This window comes from Dreissena polymorpha, chromosome 2, assembly GCF_020536995.1.
Source record: "Dreissena polymorpha isolate Duluth1 chromosome 2, UMN_Dpol_1.0, whole genome shotgun sequence".
In the NCBI taxonomy this organism is placed as follows: Eukaryota; Metazoa; Mollusca; class Bivalvia; order Myida; family Dreissenidae; genus Dreissena; species Dreissena polymorpha.
In genome coordinates this window covers 42,330,517-42,343,031 of record NC_068356.1, presented here as the reverse complement: position 1 = coordinate 42,343,031, position 12,515 = coordinate 42,330,517, and the positions used below count along the sequence as shown (strand labels likewise).

The window sequence follows — 12,515 nt, the reverse complement described above, 5'->3', positions numbered from 1 at the left end:
GTGACATTTCTATTCAAAATCAACGAAAATTTCGTACAATATATCGTAAAATAAACTTAAGCAATTAAAAATCAGTGTTCCTTATGACAATTGCCGAAATGTCAAAGCCAGATGTGGTCTGGTAAAATAGAAGTTTGTAGATACAAAATGCTCGTTGTTATTCCATTTTTAGTTCCCGCAACGATATATATTCATACGACACATGAACACTTACATGGTGTTCGTGTGTTGTATGAATAAATATAATCGCGGCAAATCAAAATGGAATTAATTGTGGTCACAAATAAATAGAAACGAGCATTTTGTATCTACAAATATCTATGCAATCATACCACATCTAGCATTGACATTGTGACTATTGCTATAAGGAACACTGATTGTTTATGTGTTAACTTCATTTTACGAAATACTTAACGAAATTTCCGTTGATTTTGAGCGTTATAGAGACTTTAAGTCTATTAAACTCTTCTGTCTGTGTTCTTGACCTACTCTGGAGAGACTTGAAGTTTGTTTTCAGGCGGGTCTCCAAATATGCTTAAGCACGATACATGTGAATGCATGCTTAATAAGTGCATGTTAACGACTGGTATTAAATGCCTTGTTGGCGCCTCGGCTAGAACTTGAACATATGGCATCTGTCAGAAATGCGCTGTTAATTGATGGCCTTTTGAAAATATATTATCGCCATCCATTGCAATTTCAACCGCGGCTCAATTAAATGGTTTTTGTTGACTCAACAGGTGATTAAAGAACGGGATTGTGACTATCAAACCCAAACCCGTACTCGAGTTATCTCTCTCGCCGCCTCGCTGTCTGGTGCAGGCGCCATACTATCACCTGGCCTTTTGATCCAATCTGCTTCGAGTGTTGAGAAATGACTGTAGCCCGTCTTGCACCGTATTTAATAAATACACAAACTAAACAAATGCGATTTGTCGATTCAATAGTAGATCCAATTCACACCTATTTCGACTGCGGTCTTATAAAAGCTGGCCCAAGTCGCAACGGCGCCGCATTGTCTGCATACCTTAAGAAATGAAAAAGCAGTCTATGGGCTTGTACAGCGATCAACAAGCTTAAGACGCTTGCGATTTAAGAGCTTATTCACAGTTTGAATAGTGATACCAGACAAAACAGGCTCTCGCTTATTGCTTGTATTAGATGATATGCTTGGCGGAAACGAAAGTAGGAATGGTATGTAAATTTAAACATTTCAACTATTACAGCGATGAGGTTGATTTATTTTGAGCACGGTTTATTTGACAGTTGGCGACAGGTGGCTTACCGCTCGGCGATATTTAATATGTGACGATCACCTTATGTCAATTTACGACAGGTGCTTCTGCTGTATTACGTGCGCTGTTTTTTCGTAGCTTTTTTAACGTTCGGTTATAAATAATAATAACAATAATAATGATAATAATAATAATAATAAATAATAATAATAATAATCATAATAAATCTGTAAATGAAATGAAGCTGACACAATCAGTTGCCGAAGATACCTCGTGGATACTGTCTACGTAGTTCATCAACACTTGGTTACCAGAACAGTTTGTTTACGACTAAGCAATATACAGCTCATCGTCAAATTGACAATATAGTAATGATAAATACACATACATGCTCATGCGTCAAAATATCAACATTTTTTTGTATATGCATTTTTACTAATATATATTATTTTTGATAGAATGTAATATGGAGTAGAAGGCTCTTTACTATTTTGTAACAAATTTAAATTTATCTTAAAATCCGTTATTGATGAGAAAAAATTTAAATTCTTTAATACAAAAATTATAGCAAGACGTATCAGTGTATTTTTTCTGGTCTCATTCAATAATTGTAAAAATTAAAACATACTTGGTCTTCTTCTGTAAACATCAGTTATACGTATATTTCTACAATTATCATACAAGGGCATATCAAAACAATCTTCAATTTCATTAAGTGTACATAATTTACATATTCTTTCATTTCTTGGATTGTTTTGGTGCCTACCAGTTTCTATAACGAATCTGATGACTGATTGAAAATGAGACGCGCTTTGTGTAAAGCGGGTTTAATGCGTGTGCGCAAAGCGTCGTCCCAGATTAGCCTGTGATGTCAAAAAGCTTAGCACGGAAACACTTTCTGCTATTATTGCCGTTTGGTTTTGTTTTGGAAGTCTTTTGTTAGTGAACAATTCAGTTTAGGCGGAATGTGCCGAGTTTAGGCGGAATGTGCATGGGTCCAAACTGTTTGCAAAGGCCTTCAAAATTCGGTTCCAGCACTGAAAGAGCTAACCATCCACGATATTGGGTGATTGCATCATAATCTGCATAAACATTATCATAAAGTCAGTAATAAATAGTGACATATTATTATAAGCAAAAAGCTAATGTTTTGTCAAGATATTTCCGCTTTTTAATAAGTGAAGATTAAATGAGTTTAGCAAAACGCTTTAATATTCTGTACCTTCTGATCATTTCAGAAAGAAAACAACCACGAACACTTCGTAATTTGAAGAAACATACTCTTCAATGCAGAGAACAACTGTTTTATGACGCGGGTAGTAATTAAATCCACGAGAAAAATGATTGCAATTATTATTTTCATCGCCCATCGATTTATAGCACAGGTGAGAGCAACGCTAATACGACTACTGCTTTCACAGATGGTTGCTTTTATAAACGCACTTGTGCTTTGTTTTTCCCCTGTTTCACCAAGAAGCTAATTATTATTTTATTTCTATTCAAAAACCAGATGTTCGTTGCGCGAGTATCGGTCTTGCAGCGTTCTTCTTAGAAATATTCCTTGCAAGCGCATGCACATGGGGTGTTCTGCAGACGACACTACGCACAGTGGCGTCTGTCATTGTGATCTTTGTTTTAAAAAAATGTGGGAGAGAAAAGCAAAATCATCATCTGGTCTTTATACTTCTTAAAAATAATTACACGAAGTCATCTTGACATTATTACTCTTAGGCGCATACCGCTTTCCATATTTGTTTGCCGGAATAGAAATCAACGCCATTCTTAAAAAAAAAAGATTTCGGATTTACGTAATTGTGTTTGTAATACATTTGTATGTATAAAAACACAATCTTATTATGCTTGTAATTGGAACTGTAAGCTCACGAACGTTGGGGTCGTAGAGGTGGCTGATGCAGGGGTGATTTCTCCTCCATACAATATTTTTTAAAGGCGGCTTTTACAGCATTATGATGTCCGATTAAAGATGCGTAGCTTATCCATTAATTTTATTATTTGAATGTCAAATACATCACTTTAGTTCACGACATAAGACAAAATATTCGTTTATCTTCTCTTCTACAAACGAAACTGATGAGAACATGCACTAACACAGGTTTTCCTTGTGTATCAGCGAATTTCGCAAATTCTCTATACCGTTTGGCACTTGGGATAAGCATTTTATCTCGCACCTTCGCAATTGCACGAGGAGAATCAGCCTGTGAGTGTGGCCACCTGTTTGTCTGCAGGGATATGTGGCGCCAATACAGTTTTTGTATGTTTCATTAATTACATGATCGTATTTGTACAATACGGAGTGGTTTTCACAAAATATCTCGCAGAAAGAGTGTCATTAAATTCGCTGTAAATAAACTCAATGTATTTATTCGTCAGTGTTTCGCGAGCGCGGAATGCTTGTATATAATAACGTGTCGCGTTCTGAGAAAACTGGGCCTAATGCATGTGCGTAAAATGTCGTCCCAGATTAGCTTGTGCAGTCCGCACAGGCTAATCAGGGACGACACTTTCCGCCTTAATTGGATTTTGCTAAGAAGAGACTTCATTTAAACAAAAAATGTCATAAAAGAAATTGTCGTCCCTTATTAGCCTGTGCGGACTGCACAGGTTAATCGGGGACGACACTTTACGCACATGCAATAAGCCCAATTTTCTCAGAACACGACTCATAATAGTGAAACGTAACCGATTATCTTGTGTGAATAATAAACCACACAAGACGAAAGTGAGTTCATTCTCCAAGTTGATAAGTAATTGTAAATAAGCATGCGCTATTTTATACAGACTGAAGTTATAAGAAGATCTAATAACTAACATTTTTATACACCAATATTGTAAAATACGAAGAAGACATTAAGATAAGGAAAATATAAGTAGCCTCGTATATGTCTATATTATCGTCAAGTTAATGTAATGGTTTGAAGAACCATAACATATATTTTACCCCGATTGTTTTAGATTTGTATTATGATATACTAGTAGATAAACACAGATTAATTTTCTCTATGACAAGTTTACTGAATGCATCATTAAAGGGACGCAACTGTATTTGGATTTGATTATTTACTTACCGCAGTAAGCTCCCCTGAAACTCTTGACTTCAGGGGAGATGACCAAATTTCAAAATAAATTTGTTGTTATTGATTCAAGATTTATCTGTACATTGAGCTCAAATATATTTTCTTTGTAAATTATTTCGCATATAAATAAATAAATCACACATGTTACAAAAACTACGTACTCTAATGATGTATTGATTTTTATTTTGTACAAGATAAAAGCCTAAAATAGTCAGGCCAGTCTAAAATAGTTTTATAATTATTATTTGTTGCCTCGTTCAGGTGGTCCCGTGGCCCAATGGATAAGGCGCCTGACTACGGATCAGGAGATTGCAGGTTCGAGTCCTGCCGGGATCGTATTTTTTTCCCACTTTTTTATTTTTGCATGTTCAAAACTGACAAGTGAGATACGTATACAAATATCCCAAGCAATAACATTATTAGCACATGGGCTAGGTATGTTTTTCGGCGTAAGCTGCATAAGCCAGCTTTTCACCCTGACTTGACCTTTGTAAGTGTCCAATAAAATTCAAATAAAATTTCCCGCGGCTAGGTACGAATGAATACACTTCATTTATTCCATTGGCTGATTTGAGTATACCACCAAAACATTGGAAACATATCCGCGTCTTTGTACCACTGTTTTATTGTATGAAACAATTTTATCTCTAATGAAAAGGCTTAATAGATAGAACAGTTTTACACTCAATTCTCGACATCAATACAGTTTGTGCGTACACCTTTTATTTTCAGAGTATTACCAGCGCAAAAGCGTTTATACTTAAAAGGCTATGTTCTCATATTTAGTACTTACTTCCATATTCCTGTCAACATGTTAACATGTAACAGTATAAAGAGCAGTGGAAGCGAGGCCTCGCTTTAAAGAATTGCATTTCAACCCGCGAGGTTTCGGGTCAAGTCGCTGACATTCAGAGTTTATATACAGGTCATCACCGGAGTTCGCGGTCAGTAAAATAATCGTTATATAATAAAGACGCTATCCGTGAACTAGGTTACCTGGAATTTTCTTTAGACCAGAAATATGTTAAAAGAAGATATTCAGCAATATAATTATGGTATGTCAATAATAGATTCTTAATGTGTTTTCAACAATACAATGATAAATATTATTTTTAATAAATTTAACAATAATTATTCCACCATATTGCCTAATGTACTAAAGTGTGGAATAATTATTGTTAAATTTATTAAAAATAATATTTATGTTTCTACTTCATATACACTTATAGTAATTAATGCAGCATCAACATACTAAAACAATATACCAGAAAGAGAAAAATAATGCATTTGAATATTAACCGTACTTTCGTTTGACAACTGATCATGCGTTTACGAGTTGAACCTAAATTTAGTTTTAGTGCAGATTTGTTCATACGACACAAAGACACAATATTGTTTTACGGATCATTTCGGCTTACAGGACTGGGTGGGTCACGTAAGAATATCGAATAAAAAATATATTTTTATAAACAACTGGTAGCAAGGTGAGTTGCAGATAATTGATCAGTAACCACATTTTAACTAACTATTTTGACCTGTTAATGCTTTTCAGCTCAATTCAACAGTGCAAAATGCCCATAATATCACTTTAAGCATGAGCACGATGATTCTCGATACTGTTAATAATCGAATCAAATAGCAATGCCCGACAGACCACTAAAACAGGTTTGTTCTCGTGTGGCCGGTTGACTCATATGTTTAAATTTCACTTCCATTCTTCTTTTGGTTTTCTGTTTTGTATCTATAGGTTTATGACCAGCAATATGTTATAATGTAAAATAAGCCGCGAAAACTCCCCGTAACATCCCGTACTGCGTGTGATGCAGCTAAGAACTGCACAGAAAAAGACATTCGCTATCCTTGATCTCATTCATTAAACTATTTACGCCGTATATCTTTTTTAAAGATATTTCTTGTTATTTGTAATATGTAAATATGTAAATATTTGGATTATAAATATTATTAGTAAACATTCTCTACTTTCAACCCGGTTATCATAAGTTCATGATAACGAATTCAGTTCACTGGTACGCGTTCTTTTCGCTCCCTGATATCTGGTGATTGTGCATGTGAATATACGTATCTTTATTACACACGGAAGCCATGGCTAAAGTAAGTTATATGCTGAACTTTATTCGAAATTTATCACTTTATTTAACAGTAAATTTCTAAAAGTAAAATGGTCATCGTTAAGCTTTGATCACCTTTGTTTCTCCAATAAAGTACCATTTATCGTATGATGTCACCGTGCAAACTTCATTGTGTAAATGAGTGCTTTAAAATTGTGACTACACACGTTAAATGTGTAGTTAAGAGTTGTTATTCGGATTTCAGTGAAAATTGTTTTTGTTTTCCGCTAAAGTGATATAATGGGCATCTAACAGTATATGCTATGTTTATATGTGTCTATCGCAACCCTTGTTTATTTTTGGTGTTTTCACTTCATATACACTTATATTTGTTAATGCAGTATCAGCATACTAAAACAATATCTCGGAAATAGAAAAATAATGCATTTGAATATCAACCGTACTTTCGTTTTGACAACTGACGACAGAAATGATTCGATGTACGATGTGAGTCTAAATGTAGTTTTCATGCAGATTCGATCATACGACACAAAGACACAATTTCGTTTTGCAGATCATTTCAGCTTAGAGGACTGGGTGAGTCACATGTAAAAATGAGTATAATATATATTTTTTTATAAACAACTGGTAGCAAGATGAGTTGTAGATAATTGGTCAGTTACCACATTTTAACTAACTTTTTTGACCTGTTAATTCTTTTCAGCTCAATTCAACAGTGAAAAATGCCCATAATATCACTTTAATATTCTGAAGGTACAAACACAAGTTATCTTAATCCACAACGTTGTATAATTGTCATTCGAACGTCTTTAAAACATTGTTGAATTTCCGTAGAGTCGAGACAGATACAACGCCATAACATTTAAATTAACACGTACGTTATGTATGGAACAATGGTTTTAATTCTGTATATACATATAAATAACCAACATTTAAATTAATAACAGTAAACAATCATTTTTATATAACGTATGTGTCATGTTTATTGAATATTTAAACACATTCATTTGTGTACCTTCGTCAACAATCTTTATTTCAGTAATGATGCGATACTTTGTTACCAAGTTTATTCATGCACACGTTTATTTATCCCCCAATCGCAGATTGTCGTTATTGTTGTATGGCGAATTTTCGTCAGTGCCTGACCCACTAACGCAAGGTCAGGCATTTCCGACTAGCGTCACAAGTGCATTAAGCAGTAAAATGTTGTTAATACATAGAGATTACTTCAGTTTCAAATAAGGTCTACTGTCAGTAACTTGTTTTTTTATTGATTGATTAATGATGAATCTACTTTCCGGCATAGATTTTTTATGGTCATGTTTAATCTTTAAATTGTGACAATAACATTTAAAGGGATCTTTTCACGCTTTGTAAATTGACAAAATTGAAAAAAGTTGTTTCAGATTCGCAAATTTTCGTTTTAGTTATGATATTTGTGAGGAAACAGTAATACTGAACATTTACCATGGTCTAATATAGCCATTATATGCATCTTTTGACGATTTTAAAACCTAAAAATTATAAAGCGTTGCAACGCGAAACGATTGAATAATTTGGAGAGTTCTGTTTTTGTCGTTAAATTTTGTGAAACTACGAAGATTGCTTATAAAAGGTATAATATACGTCAAATAAGTGTGCTCGGCGGAATAGCTCAGTAGGCTACAGCGTTTTTACTTCAGGACTCTAGCAGGACTCCAGGGGTCACTGGTTAGAAACCTGGTCCGGGCAATGTTCTTTCCTTTTTTTAATTTTATTCTTGATTTTTTACTGGAGCTTTTACGATCCAATGTTTACATTTATCGATATTAAGCATTTAATGAATAAGTTAAAAAATGCCAAAATCTGTGAAAAGGCACCTTTAAGAAAGGGAATGCATGTTTCTCTGCAAAATAATATATTGACCGTTCATGATTTTTTTAAATCATAATAAACAGTAAAATTACAATTCGCAAACACGTTTTGGCAAGCACGGCATGCCTCCCACAATGTGGACACATAATCATGTATACAAAGTTTGTTTAAGGAAATGTAGTTGTATCAGCCAAAACTGCAAAATAACTCAACTCATTTAATTTTTGTCCAAGGAATGGGAAGCAAATGCAGCTGAAACTCTGAATTACAATGTAGACTAGTATTTTACAGATCTCCATCTTCTCAATATGGACATCTGTGATCACTTGAACATGTTTAATTATGATTGTACACAGTTGAAGCAACAGCACGTTTTTTCCCCCGTGATAGTTATATTAGTTAACAGAATTACACACACATGTATCAATACATTCAGTTTAAATGAGTCATAGACGATTTGGGATAATTTTGTGGAGCAACATTTTTGTTCGTCTGTATTAAGAAATTTGATTGATTGATGTGTCACCAACCAAAATGCTAGACTAAAATTAAATTTCAAGCTGAAGCTTAAATGAAGGATAATTTGTCAATGAGAAGCAACAAACACACATATGTTTAAAAGCATGTCTTTATGACAACAAACTTATGTACTAGATGGTCGAGGAAATGGAATATATTTATATAAAAATACCGGAGTGAACAATGTCATATTGCATCACTATACCCCGGGTACTCTTACGTATACTTAAATGTACCCCGGGTACAGAAAATATACTAAAACGTACGCTGGAATTCTAAGGTTAAATTGGTATTTGTCGGCAATTTTTTCAAAGTAATTATGCATATTTTTGTCAACATTTTGTAAAATGGCTTCTATATTATCGAAACTCATACTCAAACAAGCATGTTGGGGTAGGCTTTGTTTAAAGAGAACTTAGTTTCATATTCCGTAGCGCGTTTTCCGACATCGGATTTTCGGCGGGAATAACACTCGGGTTGTCTAAGTTTCGCCATGTATGTTTGGGTATATTTTCCGTACCCGGGGTACATTTAAGTACATGTATGCTTAAAAGTACGCGGGGTACATGTAAGTAGTACCCGAGCCGACAATGACCAATTGAGCATAATTATCCATGAACAAAAAAGATTTTTTCTTAGCCAATATTGATATACACTGCGTTCGAGTTTTGGAATATAATGTATATGCCTTTGTTACAGGTACATGTTTCATTGACATACATCCTTAAAACCAGATTGCCCCTGTTAACCGTTTGTTAAACACCTGTAATAAAATATTGAAGTTGATAAAACACTGGTGATTGTAAAACAGGGTACTAATGCGCAAAGTGAAAAATGAAGTAAAAGAGTGACTACCCGATAGCATCAGATCATTAATGGACTGGTTAACAGTGGCCATCTGTATTTTAATAAAACAGTTATTTCAGATGATAAAATAATAGGAGACATTTGTAAAATAAACAGCTAATTTCATTAAAACCTAAAGAACTATAGTTGAGCGTTACACAAAATGTATCACCTTTAATCCTATATAATATATTCTATACACAAAGACGCTCAATACACTATCAACTTATGACTAGAATTTCTTACTATTCACAAGTTCATTATATATCAAAGATAATAAATATACTATCGCTGCTATTTACATAAAACATGCAACACTACTATTTATTTACATATGTAAAACTGTCTTCTTTGTAAAATTAAAAAGCAGGTTTTTGCTCTGATTCTAAGATTTTGGTTAATCCTTCATTGATAAAAAGGGATTTCAGCTTATCGCTATTCGACATGTTCATAAAATTTGGAGTAGAATCAACAGCTTTTTTAACAAGATTATATCTGATATCAGTATACATGCTACATTCTTATAATACATGACATTCATTTTCAATTGTATTATCTCTACAAAAATGAACAGAATCGTCTGTCAGCAAGCAGACCTTCATACCTTCCTGTCTCAAGGCGAATCGGAGCAACGCCACACCTTAATTTACACAAGGCCGATCTTTGACTCTTGGGGATTATTAATTTGCAATATTTCTCAATACCAAAGTTTTGCTTAAATGTACAGTAGCTTCTAAGCTTATTTCCACCTCTACCTGATACACCATTACTAGAGTTAACTCTATGTAGCCAATCAACTTTATATTCATATAACTTAAACTGTTCCATGTCCTTAACAAAAACACCTTTGGAAATAGGTCTAGAAACATCGTAATAATGTCTAAGATTGCAATGAGATAGATGCTTTCGCACAAAGAAAAACCATTTTTTTACACCTTTCTGATTTGGTGCTAGCCCAGAGTGCTATGCGCTTGTTTAATCTAGAGGAATTGGTAGTGGAAAGACGGGCTCAGTAATTTGCCACCACTTTCCATTGGCGGATAGGGGCTGGAGTCCAACCCATTTCTCCAGAAACACCAAGATTTGGGGTGTATTTACCCACTCCTAGATATAACCGCATTGCCCTGTTCTGGACAGCTGTTACACATGAAAAGGATTTATGCCCCCATATAGCCGCCCTGTAAGCAATGACTGGCCAAACAACGGAGTCGTAAAGCTTCGTGAAGACATCGTATGGTACACCACTAATTGTTTTAACTTTGGCAATAAGTAAACCTAAAGCTCTACTAGCACTCTGAGCTACCATCTTAGCAGTAACACCAAGATCCAAAAGCTCATTCAAAACTAAGCCCAGATATTTATACTGATTTGCATATTCTATCACCTGGTCACCACATGGGAACACAACATTAGATCTCGGCATAGATTTTGTACGAAAGTGAACAACATTGCTTTTTCCTACATTAATATCCATGCTATTTTTATTACACCATTCATTTAGTACATTTAATAGTGTTTGAAGGTTTTGCTCATTATCGGCCAGAAGTACAATATCATCAGCATATAATAAAACACATACAATCTCATCATCAATTTTAACACCAATATCTAACGATTTCAAATGCAATGCTAAATCATTTATAAATATATTAAACAGAATAGGGGATAAAATACACCACTGTCTTAAACCACATTTTACTTCAAACCAATCCCTTTTATGCGAATTAACTCTAACACAGGAAGAAACAGAATTATATTTAGATTTGATTGCCTGCAGGATTTTTCCTGACACACCATTACTTAGTAATCTATTCCAAAGTTTTGTTCTATCTATTGAATCATACGCCTTTCTTAAGTCAATACAGGCAGTAAATGTTGCTAATTAATGCTGTTTTCGGGTTTCTATAATACTTGTTAGAGAAGGCGGAAATGGTAAGCTTTCCCACATTTAGCTTTCTATATTGCTTTCTTAACTTCTGCAATACTTATATCATTATTAAAAGGGTATTAATTTCATTTCCAAGATTAATATTAGCGCTATCAACATCATATAAGTCCTGTTTATTATTAAAGAGTGAGCTAAAATCATGCTTCCATTCATTCAACACATCTGAAATTGATGAAGAGACTGTTCCATTGTCCAAAACAACTTGCTCTGGGATCAGCTTTTTCTTGGAGTTATTTACACCAATTTTTCCGATAGACTTCCAAAAGTTACTTTGATCAATTTCACAGTCCTCCAACAATTTATTCTGTAAATTAAACCAATATGTACGCTTAGCTTTTTGTACCTCACGGTCAAAGTGCTTGCGTAACTTATCATAATCAGCTTTAAAAATATGTTTAAGACTACGAACAGTACAACTTAACCATTTCTTTTCAGCAGTACATACTTTAGATCACAGATCTGTAAGGTAAAACACTCCACCAAGGTTTGTCTTGTCTATGTTCCGAAACTTGCTAGACATATTATTTACAATAATTTTATGAGGAACACTCTTATACATATTATTTCTAACAATATCACACCAATCTTAGTAAACATTATCAATGTTATTGCTATTTAACTCGTTACTTTCCAATCTATTTATTAAAATATTTATATCTTCTAAAACAGACCGATCATTAAAAAAATCATTTTTTACATTCTCCAGATCAAATTTAAAATTACTAGAATTAATATAAGCACCACGGCTACCTTCGTACTCTAAGCTAGTAACAATATTCCAAGACAGCAGCGAGTGGTCTGGTATGCCAACAGGAGTAATGTTTACAATACTATCAAGTGCTATAATCAGATCTGATGTGAGGGTGACTTTAAAGTCTGTAAAAATACCCAGATGCTCATGAGAAGTAATACAATCATCCACTACAGA

At 34.1% G+C, this 12,515-nt stretch overlaps 1 protein-coding gene and 1 non-coding gene across 5 annotated transcripts in view; both read left to right on the top strand.

The window, feature by feature from the left end:
* Positions 1-1,055: 1,055 nt before the first annotated feature.
* The window catches only part of LOC127866776 (N-acetylneuraminate lyase-like), a 24,903-nt gene continuing 13,443 nt past the window's right edge, over positions 1,056-12,515 (top strand). For 2 of the 4 annotated variants that reach the window (XM_052407582.1, XM_052407579.1), the window contains exon 1: positions 6,883-6,996. In XM_052407582.1, the coding sequence (XP_052263542.1) occupies positions 6,898-6,996 (99 nt within the window). In that variant the 5' untranslated portion in view covers positions 6,883-6,897. Of the gene's footprint in view, positions 1,195-2,473; positions 2,621-6,336; positions 6,443-6,882; positions 6,997-12,515 lie in introns of those variants that run through there. The other 2 variants (XM_052407580.1, XM_052407581.1) reach the window with 2 other exon arrangements.
* Trnar-acg (transfer RNA arginine (anticodon ACG)) lies at positions 4,594-4,666 on the top strand. The gene has a single exon. It is a non-coding gene; the product is annotated as a tRNA-Arg (tRNA).